Genomic DNA, 25,937 nt, shown 5'->3' on the forward strand with positions numbered 1-25,937 from the left:
CTCTTTACAAAAGACCGACATTAGACCGGAAGACACCTTCAGATTGAAAGGGGATGGAGAACCATCTATCACGCTAATGGTCACAAAGGAAACCTGGAGTAGCCATACGTATATCAGACAACCTAGACTTTATTTATTTATTTTTTTAAAAATTTTTAAGCGTTTATTTATTTTTGAGACAGAGAGAGACAGAGCATGAATGGGGGAGGGGCAGAGAGAGAGGGAGACACAGAATTGGAAGCAGGCTCCAGGCTCTGAGCCATCAGCCCAGAGCCCAATGCGGGGCTCGAACTCACGGACCGCGAGATCGACCTGAGCTGAAGTCGGATGTTTAACCGACCGAGCCACCCAGGCGCCCCAAGACTTTAAAATAAAGAACAAATATTGCTAAAATGTCAATACTACTCAAAGCAATCTACATATTCAATGCAATCCCTATCAAGATAACACCAGCATTCTTCACAGAGCTAGAACAAGCAATCCTAAAATTTGTATGGAACCAGAAAAGACCTCGAATGGCCAAAGCAATCTTGAAAAAACAAAACCAAAGCAGGAGGCATCACAGTCCCAGACTTCAAGCTGCATTACAAAGCTGTAATCATCAAGACAGTATGGTACTGGCACAAAAACAGACACTCAAATCAATGGAACAGAATAGAGAACCCAGAAATGGACCCACAAACATACGGCCAACTAATCTTTGACAAAGCAGGAAAGAATATTCAGTGGAATAAAGACAGCCTCTTCAGCAAGTGGTGCTGGGAAAACTGGACAGCGACATGCAGAAGAATGAACCTGGACCACTTTCGTAAAGCATACACAAAAATAAACTCAAAATGGATGAAAGACCTAAACGTAAGACAGGAAACCATCAAAATCCTTGAGGAGAAAGCAGGCCTCTTTGATCTTGGCCACAGCAACTTCTTACTCAACACATCTCCAGAGGCAAGGGAATCAAAAGCAAAAATGAACTGTTGGGACCTCATCAAAATAAGAAGCTTCTGCACAGTGAAGGAAACAATCAGCAAAACTAAAAGGCAACTGACGAAATGGGAGAAGATATTTGCAAACAACGTATCAGATAAAGTTAGAACCTTAAAGGGTTAGATAAAAGTTGAGAACTTTTCAAACTCAACACCCCCCAAAAAATAATCCAGTGAAGAAATGGGCGAAAGACACGAACAGACACTTTTCCAAAGAAGACATCCAGATGGCCAACCGACACATGAAAAAATGCTCAACATCACTCATCATCAGGGAAATACAAATCAAAAACCACAATGAGATACCACCTCACACCTGTCAGAATGGCTAACATTAACAACTCAGGCAACAACAGATGTTGGCGAGGATGCGGAGAAAGAGGATCTCTTTTGCACTGCTGGTGGGAATGCTAACTGGTACAGCCACTCTGGAAAACAGTATGGAGGTTCCTCAAAGTATTAAAAATAGAACTACCCTATGACCCAGCAATTGCACTACTGGGTATTTACCCAAGGATACAGGTGTGCTGTTTTGAAGGGACACATGCACCCCAATGTTTATAGCAGCATTCCCAACAACAGCCAAAGAATGGAAAGAGCCCAAATGTCCATCAATGGATGAATGGATAAAGATACACACACACACACACACACACACACACACACACACACATTCTTTTTACTTGGCAAAAAGAATGAAATCTTGCCATTTGCAACTATGTGGATGGAACTAGAGGATATTATGCCAAGTGAAATTAGTCAAGAGAAAGGCAAATATCATATTCACTCATATGAGGACTTTAAGATACAAAACAGATGAACCTAAGGGAAGGGAAGCAAAAATAATACAATAACAGGGAGACTCTCAAATATAGAGAACAAACAGAGGGTTGTTGAAGGGGTTGTGGGGGGGATGGGCTAAATGGGTTAAGGGGCTTAAGGAATCTACCACTGAAATCATTGTTGCACCATGTGCTAACTTGGATGTAAATTATAAAAAAATGAATAAATTACAGAAAAAATAAAAAATGAAAATAACTATGCACAAAGAAACTTCACTGTTATCGTATTTATAGGGGGAGGTTTTTACCTTTTCTTTATCTTTCAAATTGCAACTTATTGTTTTAATACTGAGAAATGCACAACTAATATAAGAAAATAAGCTTACTTACTCCTTTCACATTAATCCTTCGTGTTTACAAAGTGCATGTGGAAATATTTCAGCGAGAGAAATAAGGGGAAAAAGTCATGATAAAGTGATTTATACAAATACTTTTATTTTGTTTTTAGATGTATATATAGCAGTATACATTTGAGTAAGGAAGCTGCTCAAGTCTAGTAGGGGAAAGGTTACAAAAGATACATAAAAAATATTTATCAAAAGCATGAGGATCCTTACATCCTTCTTAAAGAACAAGCACATTCTGTACAAATGGAAGGGTCGTGACAAAGAATTTTAAAGTTCAAGAGCCTGTCACGGTAATGAGGTATCAATAATGGACAAGAGGAGTCTTGCAAGCTTCTCTCTGACCAGTACTCACTGAAGCCTCATTCGTTTTTCCGGGGGGCCTTTAGTGCTCACTATCTGTTGGACGTTCTTCGTGGTCTCCTTTTCCTCAGATTTTACAGTTTCTGGTATAGGTTCTGCCTCTTTCTTTGTCTGATCCACTAGACATCAAAAGCAGACATTTTTTGGAGGGAGAGGAAGGTGGAGGGATGAGATCAATTTAGACAAAGGTCATGTGAATGGTTCAGGCTCAAGTTCAGTTAGAACTGCTGCTTATCTCAAATGCTAAATTTAGCAGTTTCATCAGGCAGACGTAGAACCCATTTACAAACCTAAAAACCTGATAACCCAAGCAAATCTGCGATAGTAGACAAAAACACAGGACATTATGCATAAACAAGATATATAGTCTATCCCAGGCTGAACACATAGTTCAATATCTATTTCCAATGATGAAACAGAACAGCTTTTTTTCACACTGAGATATGAACTAAAAACAACTTCAAATCACCTCATCTTCTCCACACATCCTCAATACTTACTCTTTCCACTCCAATTAATCTTTCAAATACTAATATGACTACCACAAATCACCATCTTTTGGCAATTCAGCAGATCTCAAAAATTAGAAGTAATGAATTACCATGAGAGAGTCTAGAAGGACAAAAGGACCACAGCTCATCTTACATGCTATAGTTGTTAACTGAGTTTTATTTCAAGTTTAATAAGAACATCAGGAACATACCTGGGACAGGCTTTTCTCCAGACTTTTGCTATAATTTAAAAAGGGGGGGGAGGGGAGAAAACAGGGCAGGTTAGCAAAATTTTCTTCTTCTTGATGTCGTAATTCTTATTAAAATTATACCTTCATTCAAATTATATTAAAATTGACTCCATAAAGAGAAACTACTATTCATGTACCATAAAAAGTAAATTTTTCACTTTCTACTTACTCTCATGTTCCAGAAAAGACAGAACTAGAACAAAAGAGTCAAACATAAATAAGTTTCCCTTGAACAGCCCTCTACCTCTGTACCCAGGCTATAATGCTTTCAAAAAGTAGCTAAGTAGAGAGGCCCCTGGGTGGCTCAGTCGGTTAAGCGTCTGACGCCTGGTTTGGGCCCAGGTCATGATCTCACAGTTCATGAGTTCAAGCCTCACATTGGGCTCCATGCCAACAGTGAGAAGCCTGCTTGGGACTTCCTCTCTCCCTCTCAAAAATAAGTAAATAAACTTTAAAAAAAATTTAAGAAAAAAAGTAGCTAAGTAGAATCCAATGGGAGAGAATAATGGAGGCTTTCAAGACTCCAGAGGCTTATTCGTTTAGGGGACATGAACTCAAAGAAAGCAAATGAAATATGGATCAACCCTCCAACTTTTAAAGTTGGCAGGTACAGGAAGCAAAGAGGAAAAAGGTATTTTCCTATGAACGTAAAGGCTTCTGATGAGAGTACTATTAAAAACCAAACAATAGGAAAAAAAGGATGGGGGCATCATGAGTCAGGAACAAAGTAAGATCCTCCATTGTGCACAGCAGTTCTTTTATCTGATTATGCTGTTGTCTCCCTTTTCCTATTTCCCAGGTTAAATGCTTTAAAACTTTTCTCCTCCTTCCTCCTCAAGGCTCACAACTTACCCTTCACCTGAAGCCAATGGCTCTGTAGTCTATGTTTTTAACCTTTTTTTTAACGTTTGTTTATTTATTTATTTATTTATTTATTTATTTATTTATTTATTTATTTTTTTCAACGTTTATTTATTTTTGGGACAGAGAGAGACAGAACATGAACGGGGGAGGGGCAGAGAGAGAGAGGGAGACACAGAATCGGAAACAGGCTCCAGGCTCTGAGCCATCAGCCCAGAGTCCGACGTGGGGCTCGAACTCACGGACCGCGGGATCGTGACCTGGCTGAAGTCGGACGCTTAACCGACTGCGCCACCCAGGCGCCCCCGTTTATTTATTTTTGAGAAGAGAGAGACAGAGCATGAGCGGGGGAGGAGAGAAAAAGAGGGAGACACAGAATCTGAAACAGGCTCCAGGCTCTGAGCTGTCAGCACAGAGCCCGACATGGGGCTCAAATTCATGGACCGCAAGATCATGACTTGAGCCCAAGTCGGACACTTAACCGACTAAGCCACCCAGGTGCCCCTGCAGTCTACGTTTTAAAAAACAGATGTCAACAACCCAAGTTCCCTCCCATCTAACTACCTTTAAACTTATACCCTTACCTATACACACACGTTGCTTTATAGACTTCTCTGTCATCTCCAAAGAAAATGTTCTCTTCGTTTTTAAAGTTAACGTCTCCAGGCATTTTCTGAATTTCTATGCCCTCCCTAAGCTTTCTTATCTATTCCTAGGACTAAAGATGACCAAATTTCCTGATATCATATGTTCCAGATTCATGCTGCCAACTGCCTACTAGCCCATCCCAACTGCAAGTTCTGGGAACATTACACTTAATAAGACCAAAACGGAGCTCCATACTATTATCCATTGTGCAGAAAAGATTAACATAGAAGGCTTGAGGCTTCTATGTTTGAAAGGCAAGGGTGGCCTTTGTTGATGACTAGGAATTTGAATTTTGGAAAGTTCTCACCATTCTGATAGTGGTGGCTCATTGTGCCTAGACTGTACAATGTTGTTCATGCTGAACATTTGCTTTTCTTCCAGGCATGTGAATTTTGGTATGAGCTAGAGAGCACCTATAGGATGATCCCCCACACCCACCCCACCCAAAAAACACTGGAACCAAGTCTCTAATGGACCTCTTTGGGCAGAAATACCACACACGTTGCCTCATTTTCATTGTTGAAAGAACACATTTTGTGTAACTCCTAATGAGAAGGAGAGGATATAAGGAAGCCTGCACATAGGCTCCTCCAGACGCTACTTGTCTTTTTCACCTGGCTGTATATCCTTACTATGTCACTGTAATAAATCTTATGAGTCCTTCAAGCAAATCTCCAAACATGAGGGCGTTATGGGAACCCTCAACACACCCACATTATCACATATCTTATGAATACATTAGGAATTAAACATGTCTAAAGTGGGGCGCCTGGGTGGCGCAGTCGGTTGAGCGTCCGACTTCAGCCAGGTCACGATCTCACGGTCCGTGAGTTCGAGCCCCGCGTCAGGCTCTGGGCTGATGGCTCAGAGCCCGGAGCCTGTTTCCGATTCCGTGTCTCCCTCTCTCTCTGCCCCTCCCCCGTTCATGCTCTGTCTCTCTCTGTCCCAAAAATAAATAAAAAAAACGTTGAAAAGAAAAAAAAAATAAAATAAAATAAACATGTCTAAAGTAATCTGAAGGAACAAATAGTTTTTCTTACTTTAAAACAAGAGAGGAAATATATGGCACAACATTGAGGAAATGAGAAATTGAGAGGGGTTTTCTTATACTCCTAGCATTGAACCATTTGAACTATACTGGACACTGGACTAGATCTGGACACTGGAATAACATCCAATGCACTCTCTCTCAGCTTTTCTAGTGAATACTGTCAAACAAACTAGTAGGATGTGGTTTCAGATAGGAAAATAGAATGGGGGCACCTTTCTGACAAAATCTGATCAAGTAACCTTGTGATAAATCTAGTTGAAGTAATATACTATGGTGTTCTAGCATCTTCTGAAAACAGCATTGAAAAGACATTCATCATAAAAGGCCCTGAACTCCCATCACATCAGTATCAGTGTAACTCTCAGTAGTAACACAAATTAAAATATGGAAAAAGGAGCTCCAGCAAAGTAGGCAGGACTTTTCTAATATTCTCCTGAGCACTTTCATAGGGGCAACCCAGCAGCTCAACTGTCAAATAATGGATAAGTAGGAGTAAGTTCTGAACTACAAATAGTTCTGGGAGACACAATGGGTAAATAGGGAGCTCGTAGGAAATTTCAAGTAAACCAAGTATCTATTTTCTTCTCTCGATGTAAGGAGAAATGTTTTGGGTAGAAGGAGCAAAGGGAGGAACAATTCTAGAAAAAGCCATCTTTCTCCTAGTTCTGTTACAAAGAGTTGGACATACTCTCTCTTTGGGAGTTGGCTTTGGCCCTTGGATGGTTAAATGAAAGGTGGGGTTCTAAAAAAATTTTTTTAATATTTATTTTTGAGAGAGAGAGACAGAGAGAGAGAGAGAGAGAGAGAGAGCGCGCGCGCAAATGGGAGAGGAGCAGAGAGAAAGGGAGACACAGAATCTGAACCAGGCTCCAGGTTCTGAGCTGTCAGCACAGAACGCAATGTAGGGCTCGAACTCATGAACCACGAGAACATGACCTGAGCCAAAGTGGGACACTTAACCGACTGAACCACCCACACGCCCCAGGAAAGGTGGGGTTCTAGAAAATGACAACTGAAGTATGACTGTAGCTAAACCTTTAAAAGAAAAATGTAAAAAACTCACTGAAATGATATGAAGTCTACAACCTGCTTCAAAATAATTGGGAGGAAATAGAGAAAGAAGACATAAAACAAGTCTGGCTATGTTTGATAACTGTTAAAGCCAGATAACGGGTACATAGGGATTTTGTTTGTAATTATTCTCTTTACTTTTATATATTATCTTAAATTTCTATAACTTTCTACAAAGCAAAGGTTTTTTTTTGTTTAAGATTCAAAAGTCTTTGAGTTTTCTGCATTGTCCAGCCTAGCTCATCAGGATAGGACAGCACATGGGACTTAACAGGACACCCAGCTAGGAAATAAATAAAAAAAAAAAAAAAAAAAGAGGTCATTCAGCTGGAATACCTCAGATCCCAAACACAGCAGTAAGCTACTGAATATTCTGGTGGTTGGTCAATGAAAATAGAATGCTTAACAACTAAAATTTAAACCCCTAATATTTAAACCACAAATCTGTTTCTTTTCCTATATTCTGAATTTTGGTTAACAATCAAAACCAAGTCTAAATCTAAGCCTGAAGCCTCAGAATTATCCTTAATGCCAACCTCTCCAAATCCAACCACCAAATTTGGGCAATCCTAAATTCAAATATCTCTTGAATCTATCTTCTCTCTACAGCCACAGAATTAGTTCAAGCTCTCCACAACCTAGCTTCTCTGATTCCAAACATCACCTTTTCCTAAGCATCCTCTACATTGTTAATGGTCACCTTCTATAAAACTATACTGCATTACTTCCTTGCAACTTGTTTTGTAACATTTAATGGGTCCCGACTGCCACCATTCATAGTTCTCAGCTAGTCAGTGGTAAGCATCTAGAAGATGAGGTACAAAATATTTCTAGGGCACCTGGGTGGCTCAGTTGGTTAAGCACCTGACTCTTGTCATGATCTCATGGTCATGGGATCAAGTCCCAGGTGGGGCTCCGGGCTGAGCATGGAGCCTGCTTGGGATTCTCTCTCTCCCTCTCTCTCTGCCTCTCCCCTGCTCATGCAGTCTCTTTCTCAAAATAAATACATAAATACTTTTTTAAATCTTTTTTTAAAAAAAAAAGATATTTCTCAGGGCACCTGGGTGGCTCAGCCGATTGAGCATCCGACTTCAGCTTAGGTCATGATCTCATGGTTCAGGGGTTTGAGCCCCATGTCGGGCTGTGTGCTGACAGCTCAGAGCCTGGAGCCTGCTTCAGATTCTGTGTCTCCCTCTCTCTCTGCCCCTCCCCTGCTCATGCTCTGTCTCTCTTTCAAAAATAAACAAACATTAAAAGGAAAAAAGATATGTCTAAACTTCAAGAGAGCATTATTTAAAAAAGAATATATAAAAATTGACACTGCTTTGGTTTGTAGTGATGACAGTTCAAATAATTCAAATAACTTAATGTTTAAAATAGCAAATAAATACTGGACTATAAAATGAACCATAAATTCCTTTGTCCAGCATACAAAATCCTCAATCTAATGCTGACCATCTTTTACATCTTGTATTACATTACTCTTCCCCACCACAATCACATAGGGTAATATTTAATGTATACAATTTGATGAGTTTGGACATACACATACACCTGGGATACCACCACCACAATCAAGGTAAACACATCCATCACTTCCCAAAAGATTCCTTATATTTCTTTGGTTTTGGGTTTTATTCGTGTGCTAAGAACACTCGACAAGACATCTACCTTCTTACCAAGTTTTTAAGTGTGCAACACCATATGGTTACCTATAGGCACTATGTGGTACAGCAGATCTCCAGAACTTATTCATCTTGTATAACCGTAACTTTATATTCATTTAACAACTCCCTATTTCCCCCCCTTCCTCTGTCCTATGGCAACCACCATATTTTCTGCATCTGTAAGTCTGACTACTTTAGACACCTCATATAAGGGAATCACATAGTACTCATCCTTCTGCAACTGACTTATTTTACTTAGCATAGTGTCTAACAGGTCCACCCATGACGATGCAAATGGTACAATTTCCTTCTTTTTAAAGGCTGAATAATATTCCGCTATACGTATATACCACAGTTTCTTTATTCATTTATCTGTTGTTGGCCATGTGGGTTATTTCCCTACCTTGGCAACTGTGCACAATGCTGTGATAAACATGGGAATGCTTCCAGCTCAAACTATGCTACAAAGCTGTGGTTAATCAAAGCAGTGTGATATTGGCATAAAAAGACACATACATCAATGGAACATAACAGAGAGTCCAGAGATAAACCCACAAATATATGGTCAATTAATTAACAACAACGGACCAGGAATACACAATGGGGAAAGGACAGTCTCTTCAATAAACAGTGTTAGGAAAACTGGACAGCCACATGCAAAAGAATAAAAGTAGACCACTATCTTTTTTGTAAATTTTTTTTAACGTTTATTTATTTTTGAGACAGAGAGAGACAGAGCATGAACGGGGGAGGGTCAAAGAGAGAGGGAGACACAGAATCTTAAACAGGCTCCAGGCTCTGAGCTGTCAGCACAGAGCCTGACGCAGGGCTCAAAATCACGGACCACGAGATCATGACCTGAGCCGAAGTCAGATGCTTAACCGACTGAGCCACCCAGGCACCCCAAAAGTAGACCACTGTCTTATACCATACATAAAGATTAGCTCAAAATGGACTGAAATCATGAGACCTGAAACCATAAATATCTAGAAGAACACACAGGCCATAAGCTCCATGACACCTGTCTTGGAGATAACTTTTTGGTTTTGACACCAAAAGCAAACACATCAAAAGCAAAAATAAACAAATGGGACTCCATCAAACGAAAAAGCTGCACAGCAAAGGAAACCATCGACAAAATGAAAAGGCAACCTACAGAACAGGAAAAAATATTTGCAAATCACATATCTGGTAAGGGGTTATGATCCAAAATATATGAAGAACTCATACAACTCAAAAGCAAAACAACAAAACAAAAACACCAAACCACCCAATTAAAAAATGGGCAGAGGAACTGAATAAACATTTTTCCAAAGAAGCCATACAACTGGCTAACAAGTACATTCAAAGGTGCTCAACATTCTAATCATCAGAGAAATGCAAATCAAAACCACAATGAGATATCCCTTTACACCTATTAGAATGACTATCATCAAAAAGACAACAGATTACAAGTGCTGGTGAAGATGTGGAGAAGAGGGAACACTTGTACCCTGTTGGCAGGAATGTAAACTGGTACAAACAGTATGGAAGGAAAACAGTACAGAGGATCCCTTAAAAAATTAAAAATAGAAATACCAAATGATCCAGCAAGCCCACTTAGGAGGATATATCCAAAGAAAATGAAAACAGGATACTGAAGAGACATCTGCATTCCCATGTTCACTGCAGCATTACTCACAATAGCCAAGATATAGAAACAACCTATAATCAAAAGATGAATAAAGAAAATGTGGTATGAAATTGAGTCTTTTCCAGCCACCAGAAAGCAGGAAATGCTGCCATTTGCAGAAAAAAAGATGAACCTTGAAGGCATTATGCTAAGGGAAATAAACCGGAAAGAGAATGTGAAATACTTTCACGTATAAATGAAATCTAAAAAGGCCAAATTCGGGGGTGCCTGGGTGGCTCAGTCGGTTAAGCATCTGACATCAGCTCAGGCCATGAACTCCCGGTTCATGAATGTGAGCCCCACGTTGGGCTCTGTGCTGACGGCTCAGAGCCTGAAGCCTGCTTCAGATACTACCTCCCCATCTCTCTCTGTTTCTTCTCCACTTGCACTGTCTTTCTCTCTCTCTCTCAAAAATAAATAAAGATTAAAAAAAATTTTTTTTAATAAATAAAAAAATAAGGTCAAATTCATACAGAGTAAAGGATGGTTATCAGTGGCTTGAGAGAGCATTGGCAGGAGAAGAGGAGTATGTCGGTCAATGGGTACAAATCTCCACTGATAAGTTCTAGGGATCCGATGTACAGCATAGTGGTTATAGTTAATACTGTATTATACATTTATTTTTTTTTTTTAATTTTTTTTTTCAATGTTTATTTATTTTTGGGACAGAGAGAGACAGAGCATGAACGGGAGAGGGGCAGAGAGAGAGGGAGACACAGAATCGGAAACAGGCTCCAGGCTCCGAGCCATCAGCCCAGAGCCCGACGCGGGGCTCAAACTCACGGAGTGCGAGATCGTGACCTGGCTGAAGTCGGACGCTCAACCGACTGCGCCACCCAGGCGCCCCTATTATACATTTAAAAGGTGGTAAGAGTGAATCCTGAATGATGTCACCACAAAAAAAGAAAAGGTAGTTATGTGACATGATGGAAGTGTTAGCTAATGCTATGGTAAGTCACTTTGTAATACAGAAGTGTACCAAATCAACACACTGTATACCTTAAACTTACACAATGGTAAACACTAGTTATATCTCAATAAAGCTGAAAACAAAAAGTTTATTACCATGTATTTTTTAATGTTATTATAAATGGGATTGTTTTCTTAATCCTCCTCAGATAGTTTGTTGTTAGTGTACAGAAATTCAACCAATTGAGTGTTCATTTTGCATCTTGCAACTTTACTGAATTCCTTGATTAGTTCTAACTGCTTTTTAGGGGAATCTTCAGAATTGTTATGTATAAGATCTGTCAGGGATCATGTATAAAGACAATTTTACTTCTTTTCCTACTTGAAAGCCTTTTATTTCTTTTTCTTGCTTAATTTCCCTGGCTAGAACTTCCAGTACTGTGGAGAGTGGGTATCCTTGTCTTGTTTCTGATCTTCAAGGAAAAACTGTTTTTCACCACTGAGTATGTGGGCTGTGGGTTTATCACATATGGCCTTTATTACATTGAGGTATTCCTTTTATATCCATTTTCTTGAATTTTTTTTTATCATAAAAGGGTGCTGAATTTTGTCACATGCCTTTTCTGCATCTGTCGAGATGATCACGTGATTTTTAACCTTTGTTCTGATAATGCAGTATATCACAAGATTCATTTCAGTATGTTGAACCATCCTTACATCTCAGGGATAATAAATCCCACTTGATCATGGTGTAGGATTCTCTTAAGGTGCTGTTAAATTCAGTTTGCTAGTATTTCATTGAGGATTTTTGCATCTGTGTTCATCATGGATACTGAACTGTAGTTTTCTTTTCTTGTAGTGTCTTTGTCTGCCTTTGGTATCAGATTAATGCTGTCCTCATAAAATGAATTTGAAAATGTTCCCTTCCTCTTGCAAATTTTGAAAGAGTCTGAGGACTGGTGTTAACTCCCTTTAAATTCACCAGTGAAGTCATCTGGTCCCAGGCTTTTCTTTGTGGAAAGGTTTGTGAGAACTAATTTAATCTCCTTACTTACTTTTGGCTTGTTGAGATTTTATGTTTCTTCATGACTTAGTCTTGGGAGGTTGTACGTTTCTAGGAATTTCTTACAGGTTTTCCAATTTTTTCTTTTCTTTTTTTTTTAGGTTTTCCAATTTGTTGGCATGTAATTGTTTATACAGTCTCTTACGATCCTTTTGTTTCTATCTCCTCTTTCATTTCTTTTTTTTTTTAATGTTTATTTATTTTTGAGACAGAGAGAGACAGAGCATGAACGGGGGAGGGTCAGAGAGAGGGAGACACAGAATCTGAAACAGGCTCCAGGCTCCGAGCTGTCAGCACAGAGCCCGACGCGGGCCTTGAACTCACGAGCTGTGAGATCATGACCTGAGTCGAAGTCAGACACTTAACTGACTGAGCCACCCAGGCGCCCCTCTCCTCTTTCATTTCTAATTTTATTTGAGTCTCCTCTTATTACTCTAGTTAAAAGTCTGTCAGTTTTGTCTTTTCAAATTTTTTTTTTCAACGTTTATTTATTTTTGGGACAGAGAGAGACAGAGCATGAACGGGCGAGGGGCAGAGAGAGAGGGAGACACAGAATCGGAAACAGGCTCCAGGCTCTGAGCCATCAGCCCAGAGCCCGACGCGGGGCTCGAACTCATGGACTGTGAGATCGTGACCTGGTTGAAGTCGGACGCTTAACCGACTGCGCCACCCAGGCGCCCCAGTTTTGTCTTTTCAAAACAACTCTTAGTTTCATTTTCCTTTTCAATTTCTTTGCATTTGCTAACTTGTATGTGAAAATTAAACAACATACTCCTGAACAACTTAAGGGGTCACAGAAGAAATCAAAAAGGAATTCAAATCTGGAAAGAAATAAAAATGAAAACACAACATACCAAAACCTATGGGATGCAGCAAAAGCAGTACTAACAGTAACATTTATAGTAATAAATGCCTACATTAAAAAGAAGAGGAGCGCCTGGGTGGCCCAGTCGGTTAAGCATCTGACTGACTCTTGATTTCAGCTCAGGTCATGATCTCACGGTTCACAAGTTCAAGCCCCACATTGGGCTCTGTGCCGATAACACAGAGGCTGCTTGGGATTCTCTCTTCCTCTCTCTCTCTGCCCCTCTTGCTCCCCTGCTCTTGCACACTCTGTCTCAAAATAAACATAAACTTAAAAAAATTTTTTTAAAGAAAAATTTTAAAGATTTTAAAATTTTTAAAAAAAGGAAAGAAAGTTCTCAAATAAGCAATCTTAAGTTTACAGCTCAAGGAACTAGAAAAAGAAGAACTAACTAAGGATTTCTGGTTTCTGAGAAATCTGTCCATGAATATAGCCATTAATGTGTCCATTAATACTCTTTCATGTTTCTGGTTTTGTGTGTTCTATCCCCATTTTCTAGATCAGCATTATCCAAAAGAAATATGTGAACCACAAATGTAAGTTGGTAGTTACATTTTCAAACAGAAACCGATAAATTTTATTTTTTAACCAAATATATCTAAAATAGCATTTTTTCAACATATAATCAATATTTTAAAATTATTAAGGTATTTTACTTTTTCTCCCTAAGTCTTTGAGCCCAGTATGTATTTTACACTTCCATCACAGCGCACCTTAGACGATCCATGTTTCACATGCTTGGTAGTCACATGTGCCTAACGGCTGCTGTTCTGTGCATGTCTAGGTGTTCTTCCCCCACCCAGCCTCCCTCATAAATACTATGTACTCACTGAACAAATGGTCAATGACACCTCATCTAAACTGTCATGGGTACTCAGAGTCCTACAGACACTACATTTGTTTATTTATTCGAAAGACACAATTCATCTCCAAATACAATTCACAAGATTTCCTGCGCTGCTTTCCACTCTGTCTTTTGCTCCCTTCATCACATTACCATTCCAACAGCGCACTCCTCTCACACAAGGAGGGTCAGAGAAAGGGAAACAGGAGGCCTGTTTTAAAGTTATCTCAAAGTGTGAAAAATCTCATTTAATCTAAAACGCACCTGAAAATCTTAGTCCCCCAACCTTGTGTACACACAGCCCTGGTAAACACCTGTATGAACTAAGACTAACCAGGAGAATAACATGTTCACATACCTACCTCACTTCAAAAGCTCACTTTGCTATTGCTGTCAAAACCACCCAAAATAACAATGGAATACATAACTAAATCACCATTATGATATAACTCTATTTATTACTACTCCTGCTTCCTCCATCTATTATGCCAAACGCTCTACCTTAAATGTTCTTTTTATTACAAAAGTTTTAACTAATCTATCATTTAAGGACTTAGATAGCTACCACATCAGGCTGAAAGGCAGCAGAGTAAAAACAACATGTTTCAGATTCTAGTTTAGATACCATCTATGACACTTTCAGCAAACTTTGAACGAGAACATTGTGCATACGCAGTCCTTAGTTTGTGAGGATTCAAAGAGAAAATAAACTTAAAGGCACAGAACAGTGTTAATTACAATCCCTTTACCTACTTCTTCCACTAAGTCTTTGAAAACCTTTCCTTTGATTCAGATACGATTTTTCGCCAAGAGACCATTTTTTAATTAATGAGGAAAGTCAGTCTTTTTAGGTCACATCTGAAACAGTTCTCGATTAAAAATAAATATTCCAGGAAAAAGTGTCAAATCAACATTAACCACATGCATTCACATTACCTGCACAAATTTGGGTGGAAATTTCTGCCTAAGGTCCAGGAGCAAAGCATCCACACGTTGTCTCTGAAAAATAGAGCTTGGTTCCTCTTTCCTTTTGGCTTTAGGTTTGACTTTATCTATTAAAATATGAAATCCAAATCAAAACACTGCTTAATTAGTTTGGTGTCTTATATTTTACATACCTTTGTCCACCATGAATATACTCAAATTATCATTATTTTTAATGACTGCTATTCCAAAGACCATCCCCCCAAATAAATTAAACACAACATATACAAACAAGTGTTCTAACTCTCCCTCTTAAATGAAGTTAACATTTTAACATTTAAAATGCTGACTCCTCCGGCACCTAGGTGGGTCAGTGGGTTAAGCATCTGACTCATTTTCAGCTCAGGTCATGATATCATGGTTTGTGAATTCGAGCCCCACGTTGGGCTCTGTGCTAAGAGCACAGAGCCTGCTTGGGATTCTCTCTCTCCTTCTCTCTCTGCCCCTCCCCTGCTCTCTCTCTCAAAATAATTAAACAAACTTCAAAAAATCTTTTTTATTTATTTATTTATTTATTTTTTTCAACGTTTATTTATTTTTGGGACAGAGAGAGACAGAGCATGAACGGGGGAGGGGCAGAGAGAGAGGGAGACACAGAATCGGAAACAGGCTCCAGGCTCCGAGCCATCAGCCCAGAGCCTGACGCGGGGCTCGAACTCACGGACCGTGAGATCGTGACCTGGCTGAAGTCGGACGCTTAACCGACTGCGCCACCCAGGCGCCCCCAAACTTCAAAAAATCTTAAAAAAAATAAAAATAAAAAAATGAAAAGCTGATTCTTTTAAAGATACTTCAGTTTTGGTATGTAAGCATACAGAGATATTAAGAATTTTAAGGCTGGGGTGCCTGGGTGGCTCAGTCGGTTAAGTGCCTGACTTTGGCTCAGGTCATGATCTCACAGTTCGTGAGTTCAAGCCCCACATTGGGCTCTGTGCTGACAGCTCAGAGCCTGGAGCCTGCTTTGGATTCTGTGTCTCCCTCTCTCTGTCCCTACCCTGCTTACACTCTGTTTCTCTCTCTCAAAATTAACGTTAAAAAAAAAGAAAGAGAATTTTAAGGCTAAAGTTTTCCATAATTACCTAAATCACAATCCAGAGTATTAATTTGAAATTATCTTGTGTATATTTTAAGTATATTAAAATGGTCTTCCCACTATACCTACTAGCTACAAATGGAAATGCAACATTCACAAACTCAAGTTACCATACTCAATTATAAAGACTTAATTCACTGGGAAGGGCAGGGAACAGGACAAACCAAACAACAGAAGATCATGAAGAAAGAAAGAAAAGAACCTGCAAGAGAATTTCTGAAATCAAACGTGTGTGGAACTTCCTCAGAAGGTTAAGTGTATTGAGGCACTGTCTCTCAATGAAGAGTTCCAGATAAGTTTTATTGCAAACATTCCATTATAACAGGGGCAAACAGCTCTGGGGAGAAACTTTCCTATGTCAAATGTTGCCACCTGCACCTACTATTAAGAATAAATAGGGGTGCCTGGGTGGCGCAGTCGGTTAAGTGTCCGACTTCAGCCAGGTCACGATCTCGCGGTCCGGGAGTTCGAGCCCCGCGTCGGGCTCTGGGCTGATGGCTCAGAGCCTGGAGCCTGTTTCCGATTCTGTGTCTCCCTCTCTCTCTGCCCCTCCCCTGTTCATGCTCTGTCTCTCTCTGTCCCAAAAATAAATAAACGTTGAAAAAAAAATTTTTTTAAAGAATAAATACAACTGATGGAAACCAATTTGACAATAAATTTCACATATTGAAGAAAAAAAAAAGAATAAATACAACTGTATCTGAAAGACCATTTGCTCCATTTATAGGCTGAATTCTATTTAAAAGCTACTTTTCCCTCAATAACTTATTTTGAGTTGCTACTTCTCAGAGAAGGAAATTTCGAGTATAGGTATATTGCCATAGACACATTTCCAGGAGTACTTTTATTGTAAAATACGGTGCAGAACAAGTAGCAGATTAGCAGCTATGGAAACTAGGGCACCTGGGTAGGTAGTAACATGCAAAGATCATTAAACAGACTGGCCATCTGGAAATAGGCCTATTAAAGCATCTCCCCTACTTTGAAGACTGGGGATATTTAGGTTCCAGATTTCAAGATGACTCAACAGTTAGGTAAGCAGGATACATCATCATGATTCATTCCAAACACTGATTATCCTCTATATGTTCCAAATATTTTAAAACCTTGAATCAATTTATAAAAGATTACCAGTTACCTACAGATTAAAATTTACATCTGTTCCTATGGGAAAGCTATTATTACCACATCCAGTTACAGGAATCATAGCTAGGACAATGCCATCATCCTATGAAGTCTTCCTATGTAAAACACACCTAGAAATCAATAGCCATTTTCCTAAAGAAAACAGCTTCATTCTCAAAACACCAAAAAGAGTTCTTAGGAGGTCCAGGTATTCTACCCACCTTGTTCTTCATGATCTTTGAAGTGCCACCAATAACCTTTGGAAGGATGATATCGACAGTAGGACATAGCTTCATCAAAAGCTGACTGAATGCCATGCACTGCAGTGAGCTTGTAAAAAGAAAACAAATTCTGAATTTCTCATTAGATAACTAAAATCTCCAAAGTAAACACCCACAAAATATTACATATGCAAAGATAGTAATTTTCTGGGGTTTTTCCAGAACCTGAATCACTATAGAGCTGGGCTGTGATGTATACTTTTAACACGGACTTGGCCCATAGTAACCAATGTTCAAGATATTCTGATAGTCAACCCTTCATACCAACCTACACGAGAAAGAGAAGGAGAAGCTTCTGTTGGATTCCTGGATACTTGATTAAAAGCTGATTGATTAAAAGTTTTGATTAAATATAGCTTGATTAAAAGTTTTGTTTAGTGTTTCAAGAATGTGAAGATACTTACCACCCTAGAGTTTATAACTGACCCCAAGTCTGGTGCCTGATAGATCACTCCAGCAATGATATAGTAATCAGCCAGTGGGATAACTAAAGCAGTGAAAATAAAAACATTCATGAATACAGCTATGCATACAAACTGCTAAATAGATTTTCATAAAAAGAACAACTAAAATTTGCTATTTTTCCATATTAAAGCTTAAGGCATGGTTTGGCAATTCCCATTTTTGTAAATAAATTTATATTGGAAAACAGCCATACTCATTCATTTACATTATCTAAGGCTGCTCTGACACTGGTTGAGTAGCTGTTACAGACTCCACGAGGCCCTCAAAGCCTAAAATATTTACTCTCTGGACCGTAACAGAAAAGGTTTGCAAACTAGAGCAGTGCTTCTCAAACTTGAACGTGCCTCTGAATCACCTGAGCATCTTGTGAAAGTCAGATTCTTATTCAGTAGGGATAGTGCATTTTTAATAAGTTCTCAAGTGATCGAACGCTGCTATCACTCAACTACACTATGGAGAATAAGACCTTAGAGTGAGAGATTTAGGGCCCAGGGTGAAGATATCAGATGCACTAAACTTGCCACTGCAGGGACGCCTGGATGGCTTAGTTGGTTAAGTGTCTGACTTTGGTTCAGGTCATGATCTCACTGCTCGCGAGTTCGAGCCCCACGTCAGGCTCTGGGCCAACAGCTCAGAGCCTGGAGCCTGCTTCGGACTCTGTATCTCCCTCTCCCTCTACCCCTCCCTCACTTGTGTTCTATCTCTCAAAAATAAATAAACAACAAAAAATTTTTTTTTAAATAAACACTAAAAAAAAAAAAATTTTTTTTTTTTCTAAACTTGCCACTGTGCCCCATTCCTGGGTCCTAAAGAAGAAAACAGCTGCTAGTGAAGATGGTACCACCTCTGTCGCTTCCATACCTTGAACCCTCTCATCATGGAAATCTTGTTCCTGGTCTTGCCTTTGTCTAAGGTTCTTTTTTCCTTGGGGAAGGGGCTCTAGATCATTGATTTTGAAATTACATTTGGATTCTTGATTCTGGAACCACAACTTCTTTAGCAAGTCATTCTTTGCTCAAGAACCAATACCAGGGTGCAGGTTTTTCCTAAATGTCTTGAAAAGGTTATCTAATGAGGAGATAAAGCTGGTCATGCCTGGAATAGGTGACTAGCTCTTTGATTCAAAGTCAAATCTGAATTCTACACCCTTCAGTATGATTTCTAGAGCAAGTTTATGTTTAGTAATAGAAGCCAGGTAAGAATTTTGGTTGAATAGGTAAACGAGGATTTTCAGTTGATCCTCTATGAATTTGTAACAGAATTAGACTCAGTGGACTGAGATGAGAAATTACTTAGGGCACCAGAGGTTCCCAACAACTATACTCACAGAAGAGGTGGCTGCAACATAGCAAGTTGCTTTGTTAGTGCTTACAGAGTTGTCCTTGGGCACGCTAGAAGACTCCTGATATCCAAGCATATGACTAGTGGAACTTGCCTTTTGAAACATTTCCTAAGTGGTGAATTTATGCCTGCTATACTACAGTGCCTAGACAATGTGTCTGTAACAACATGGTTACAATGGAAACATCATTTCCTTCTGAGAAGCTGGAATTTTGGCAGGCAGACAATGTCCACATGATTAGCCTTCAAACGAAATTGAGTATCAAAAGGCCTTCCCTGAGCAGACATATTACACATGTGCGTGGGGGCTGCTGGAGGGAGGATGCACTTGGTGAGGCCCCTGCAGGAGGGAAAGCAACAGAAGCTTACACGTGGATTCCCACAGATCCCACTTGATATGGCTTTTTCCCTTATTCATCTGTCTGTGGATCCTTACTGCATTGCCATAACAAATCTTGATTATAACTAACATACCTAGATGCTGAGTCTGCTGACTCCTCTTAGCAAGGCACTGAACATGCAAATGGTCTTGGGGATCCCCCAAACAGACCCCAATCCAAAAAGGTAAGAACATGTGGCTCAGAAAGTTAAGTAAGCCATGGCATTTTAAGAAGAAAATTATGCCTGAAGTCTACACATTTTTACCTTGGGTAGGGGACTGCCGCTGTTGCTTCCGAATGATAAAAAGAATGGGCTCTTGAGCGTGTAGAAGGATGTATTCCACTCCAACCATTTGACTGAAAACAGAACACAGACACCCAGAGATCTATGAATGCCCAACAAACAACTGTGTAGAACGTTCAGATTATTATATAAAAATACAGCAACATTATAAATTGGATTAAAACTGCCTATGTTTGATATTAAAAACTGGCTGTCCAATAAAACTGGCTATTTTCCCAGATAGGTGGGATATAAAGTAAGATTTGATTTTTAAACAACAAGGTTTCTCTATAAAAATTCATAATAAACTTAACTCTGAGCATATTCAGTCATAAAAGTACACTGAAGAGTGTACATTTCAAAAAGCTGCAACTAAAATAGCATGATGCTTCCTGAGATACATAAATATATGTAAAATCTAAAAATATATAGTACATGAAGACTATACATGTCTTGACCATATATTTCAACTCTATATTCTACTCAACTAGAAAACATCAAAAACCTTATCCTTCCAACACATTTTTTTAACCTGCCAGATTGCTTAAAAGCAACAAGTTGTTCTAATAGTTGTAAATATTTGCCTCATAACAAAAGTCATTTAAAATACCACAGAAACTTAATTTCATGAACCCTCTCTGATGTTTAATGATAGATTAAAAACTATATACACAGCTGTTTCAGAAACTTTTGTAATAATTCTTAATTATTTAGCATCCTAACTCTGAAGAAATACTTTGCAATTGTCAAGCACAAATTTTATTTGTCATACAAAGAAAAATCTACTATAAACCAGACTATAGTTTAAGACATTACATTCAATGTAAAAGAGACGGTAAGGGGCCCCTGGGTGGCTTAGTCGGTTAAGCGTCCGACTTCAGCTCAGGTCATGATTTCGCGGTTCATGGGCTCGAGCCCTGCGTCGGGCTCTGTGCTGACAGCTCAGGGCTTGGAGTCTGCTTTAGATTGTATCACCCTCTCTCGCTCTGCCCCTCCCTCTGTCTCTCTCTCTTTCAAAAATATACATTAAAAAAAAAAAAGAGAGAGACAGTAAGTAGGGTCACCTGGTTGAGGATAACAGTTGCATTGCTAAAATCACTAATTAGATCTGCATCTAAACCTAATAGCTGTATTTTACTAGACAGTAATATATGAAATTATACAGAAAAGACTTCCTAGGTTACAAGTGATTACTGATCATTCTTTTGCATGTCAAATTTGTACAAACCCAAACAAAACTCCAGTTCTTCCCAAACTTCTACTCTGTACTCACTGTCCATAGCTTGAAAGAACCATTCATTTCAAAATCTCTAACTGGCAACAATGCTATCTTCTTACAGTAACTTACTTTAAGTGTTCTAATGTAAGCCTCTGCATTTTGACCACTTCATTATTACATGTCCTGTCGTAGAAAGGATTACTTCTTTCTGAAAAGTAATCCAGGACACTTCCACTGTTCAAAATGGGGATCCAGGAACTGTCAACCCAAGAGATTCCCAGCAGATTATCTATAGGAAACAAAATGATAAAGGATGAGAAAAAAGTAAAAAAGCCAATCCAACATTTATTATGCATCTAATGCAGGAAGCATTATGAATATAAGGATGACAAGGATCCTAACCTATACACTTTCACAGAAGAGGTAAGTGTGCAAGAAAGCAATAACAAGGTGATATGATAAGCGCTAAAATAAAGATATGAATAAATGTGTTATCAGAGCACAGTGGAGGGAGAATACTTTGTCTGAGGGAACAGTAATGATTTTTCACTGGGTGAGGAGGAGGTGGGTTTTAGCACTACATGTTAAAGAATAAACAGGGGCGCCTGGGTGGCTCAGTCGGATGGGCGTCCGACTTCGGCTCAGGTCACGGTCTCGCGGTCTGTGAGTTTGAGCCCCGCGTCGGGCTCTGGGCTGATGGCTCAGAGCCTGGAGCCTGCTTCCGATTCTGTGTCTCCCTCTCTCTCTGCCCTTCCCCCATTCATGCTCTGTCTCTCTCTGTCTCAAAAATAAATAAACGTTAAAAAAAAAATTAAAAAAAAAAAAGAATAAACAGAGGTCCCTCTAGGACAAAAACCGGCGGGGGGGGCCCGCCAAAGTAATTTCAAGCAGAGAGAATGCACATACAAAGATAGACCAATATAGAGGTAAGTGGTTAGAGAATAATTTGATTATGTGAAATGATAGGATATAAAACGTAGAAAAGTCTCAAAAAATTGGAAATCCTGAGTTTTGTTCAAAAATTGTCAGACAACATGCATCCCAAAGAAAACACACCCACAGCCACCAGTTTGAGATCTCACCAATTAGGGACAGAGAAATAAGTTAGGAAGCTATTATTATAGAGGAGATAATGAATGTAAAAGTTATGAAGCTAATGAGAAGTAGAATGCCCTTAATTACATACAATTTCATATTTTGGAATAGAATTAACTCTTTAATTTTTCAAAATGCAAAGAGAAAAACAAGACATGGTAAACAGAACTAGATAGCTTTAACTACTGAGCTTTTATTGGCTATTGATTGCAATAATGTTCCATATCATTGATCATACTAAATCCCATTAAGAGTAAGTCTGAACATCAAAATGCCTATTTAATACTGGTTAAAAAAAGGAAGAACTGGGGCGCCTGGGTGGCGCAGTCGGTTAAGCGTCCGACTTCAGCCAGGTCACGATCTCGCGGTCCGGGAGTTCGAGCCCCGCGACGGGCTCTGGGCTGATGGCTCAGAGCCTGGAGCCTGTTTCCGATTCTGTGTCTCCCTCTCTCTCTGCTCCTCCCCCGTTCATGCTCTGTCTCTCTCTGTCCCAAAAATAAATAAATGTTGAAAAAAAATTAAAAAAAAAAAAAAAGGAAGAACTGAAAACTTCAACCTCTCTAAACGGTAATTGCTTCTGGCACCTCTGAAAAAAAAGACCTAATCCAAGGCAATAAGCGGTTCTGAAGGAAATGAGTAAAATGAGAAAAAGTAATTACATAAAGGTAAAATGTGCTGTATGTGTTGCAAAACCAAGGAAAAAGCAAACAGATGAAGTACATCAATGACCAAATAATCAGTACTGACCATTAAGATGGTTCATCATAACTACATCATGCCATAACCAAATATCAGGCCAGGAAATAACTTTTTCAGCAAAAGATTTTTTTAATGAAAAGCAACTAAGGATAATCATTATTCTCAGCTTTACACACTACAATCCAGTTATTAAAGTAGTTTTCTTTAAAGCAACTTTCTTACACATTTCTTTCTTATTTCTTTAGGAATGATTATTAACAAAAGCATTTGTAGATGGACAATTATAGGTTTCTCACATAATGGAACTATGTCTGTATGTCATAATAGGTTACTGACAATAAACTGTTAAATTATTACAGATCATTTCAGCATAGGTAGAAGAGTAATTTGCAGAAACAAATGTGTAATTAGAGATTCTACCTATCAACGATTATGGAGAGTCAATAAATATGGGCATGAGATAATGAAGACTGGTGGAAGGCAATGGCGATGCATGGGAAAATAAGGACAAATAGACATTCTTAGGGGAGAAAACAGACAATTTCCTGAATCATCAATTATAAAGTCAGAGAACTTAGGAACCAATACTCATTTAGGAAAATAATGATAATGAATTTGGCTTGGATATATTAAGTTAAAATAAGGAATCAGAATTCAGAAGGAATCATAAATGCCATCTGCACCAAGTGACTGTTCAGTATATTTTCCCTATAATTTTCTTCACTAAGATGTATCCTGATCAGCAGTCCTATGTCATATTTTCCTCATTTGGTAAACTAAGCAAAGCTAAAAACCAGGCAAGTATGGCTTAGGAGACCAATACAAATGCAAAGAATATTGTTTACCGCTTCTGAACACTGACTTTGTGCCGGGCACTATTTTAACCACTTTACCACACAGAACTCAAAGAGGTTGGTACTATATAGATACTACATAGTATCCATATGCTAGATTGTGTACATAAAATGCTTAGCACATTGTAATAACCCAATAAATGTTAATTAGGGTGATGTTGGTGGCAGTACCAACAATTTATTTTAAAATTATCATGAGTGGGGCGCCTGGGTGGTGCAGTCAGTTAAGCGGCCGACTTCAGCCAGGTCAGGATCTCGCGGTCCGTGAGTTCGAGCCCCGCGTCGGGCTCTGGGCTGATGGCTCAGAGCCTGGAGCCTGTTTCCGATTCTGTGTCTCCCTCTCTCTCTGCTCCTCCCCCGTTCATGCTCTGTCTCTCTCCGTCCCAAAAATAAATAAACGTTGAAAAAAAAATTTTTTAAATTATCATGAGCAAATTTATCTCTGGCTTAATCAAGGCTGTTCTAGTTTGTACCTTTCCTCCCCTCCCCCCAGTTTATGCCTTTTTGAAAAACAGAGACTCCTTTTATTTTCAAAAAGGTGTGAGGTTAGTATATCATTTAAACAGTCACGCTAGGTTGAACTCATTTCAAATGTCAGTATCTCTCCAAAGCCTTTGTCTACTTCGCAAGACAAAAATAATGGCTTCTTTCTCTATGTTCTCACAGAAATTTTTACACTTTTATTAATACTCATAACCCAGAAATACAAACGCGTTCCCATTATATTTGACTTTTTAGATGACTGAGGCCATGTCTTGCTCATCAAGAACTTGCATAGGGCCAGATTTAAAATAGTCAGCAAATGTTAATTAATTTATGATTGAGGGCCAAGGACAAGTGACTCTACTCATCACAGGTTCACATACACTCCAGAATCCAAGAACGTTCACTTACAAAATGGTTAACTGAGATTAAGAGGGTGATATGTGGCTGAGAAAATATTACCTGTCCCACTTGAGGACTACCTGTGATCACACACTCTCTCACTCTCAAATTTTTCTCGCTCTCATGAAGAGTAACTTCCATGATGCCTCCTCCCAAGGGGGAAGCTGGTCTGTTTGGAACGAAATTCTCACGCTTCAAGCTGTATTTTCGCTCTTTGAAATTCCAGAGCACAATTCCTAGGCTTCTTTCTTTTTCTTTTCTTTTCTCTCTCTCTTTTTTTTTTTTTTTTTTTACAAATTCAATGAAAAAGATGTGTGTACGTGTGCTGGGGAGAATGTATAGCCTAATTTACACGGAGATCAAATAGCAATTAAGGGATGTTGCCTCCCTGTATATATTCACTGATTCAACAAATACCTGAGCACCTTTACAGTTCAGTTGTGAAAAAGGACCGATCCTTGCGGTCAGTAATTGTGGTGTGTTCTACGGCAGGTATTAGAGACTCAAAAAGAAAATCTTCGGGATTCATGCCCGGGGACGCGTGGGGCGCAGTGTCAGGAATAAGGCAGCTCCCACGCCCAGTCCCAAGAGATGAACCAACTCACGTCATCCCACCTCTCGGCCCAAAGGCCACCCCTTCACCTGGACAAAACAGCCCCAGTCTTGTTGGAGAGCGTGTCTGCAACAACACTGCAGGTCTGAGGGCAAAGCCTAGAGCTTCCAACCCCTTCGTTTTGAAGCTTCTAAGAGACCGCTGAGAAGCTGGGGAGAACGAATTTCGCCAGATCAGAGCCTTGGGAGTTACCACAAACGAACCTGAACCTTGCCCTCGCGAGCTACAAACCCCCAAACCAGCTCCCAGCCAATCAGGAAACAAAGGGTAACAGCGCCGGTTACCTCGGATATCCACGGCCGCCATAATCGCAAAAGCGCTCGCGGGTTCTCTTTCCGGCGTGCAGTAGAAACGTAACAGCTCCGACGACGGAAGCGGCGCGAGGCTGACTGCAGGGACTGCGAGGAACGCCAGGCGGAGACTGCGCGGCCTGGAGAGCGGCCTGGGGAGGGGAGGGGCAGGGATGAGGGGGCGGGGCTGGGGAAGAGAGGGGAGGGGCCGGGCTGGCAGGTGAAGGAGCGGGAAAGAGGTGAGGGGCGGGGCCGGGAAGTGGAGCGGGGCGGGGCGAGAAGGAGCAGAAGAGGCGGGGAGAAAGCACTACAGACGGAAAAAAGTGGGGAGGCTTTGAGGAAAATGAGACTGAGCCGAGTCCTGCCTCTCGCCAACCACTGAGAGATTCGAAAACTGGATCTTGA

General features: G+C 39.7%; 1 protein-coding gene across 2 annotated transcripts; it reads right to left on the bottom strand.

Annotated features, from left to right (window-relative positions):
* Window positions 1-2,235: 2,235 nt before the first annotated feature.
* Window positions 2,236-25,644, bottom strand: MED6 (mediator complex subunit 6). 2 transcript variants are annotated; one of them, XM_040477558.1, is made up of 8 exons: window positions 25,527-25,644; window positions 21,226-21,385; window positions 19,860-19,951; window positions 17,813-17,895; window positions 17,349-17,457; window positions 14,862-14,977; window positions 3,236-3,263; window positions 2,236-2,651 (listed from the first exon to the last, which is right to left on the bottom strand). In XM_040477558.1, exons 1-8 carry the CDS (start codon window positions 25,546-25,548, stop codon window positions 2,521-2,523), a joined length of 741 nt encoding a protein of 246 aa, XP_040333492.1. In that variant the 5' UTR covers window positions 25,549-25,644; the 3' UTR covers window positions 2,236-2,520. The 2 variants fall into 2 exon arrangements, with proteins under 2 accessions (XP_040333492.1, XP_040333491.1); XM_040477557.1 differs by lacking the exon at window positions 25,527-25,644 and adding an exon at window positions 22,939-22,969.
* Between the last annotated feature and the right edge of the window lie 293 nt (window positions 25,645-25,937).

This window comes from Herpailurus yagouaroundi, unplaced genomic scaffold, assembly GCF_014898765.1.
Source record: "Herpailurus yagouaroundi ecotype Mexico unplaced genomic scaffold, PumYag 141, whole genome shotgun sequence".
NCBI lineage: Eukaryota > Metazoa > Chordata > Mammalia > Carnivora > Felidae > Herpailurus > Herpailurus yagouaroundi.

Bases quoted from the DNA above. Each gene is read 5' to 3' on its own strand.
- MED6 (XM_040477558.1), bottom strand. From the start codon at position 25,548: ATGGCGGCCGTGGATATCCGAG. The intron at 21,386-25,526 runs GTAACCGGCGCT...TGTTTCCTATAG, and splicing joins GGCGGCCGTGGATATCCGAG to ATAATCTGCTGGGAATCTCT. The intron at 19,952-21,225 runs GTAAGTTACTGT...TTCTGTTTTCAG, and splicing joins CTTACATTAGAACACTTAAA to TCAAATGGTTGGAGTGGAAT.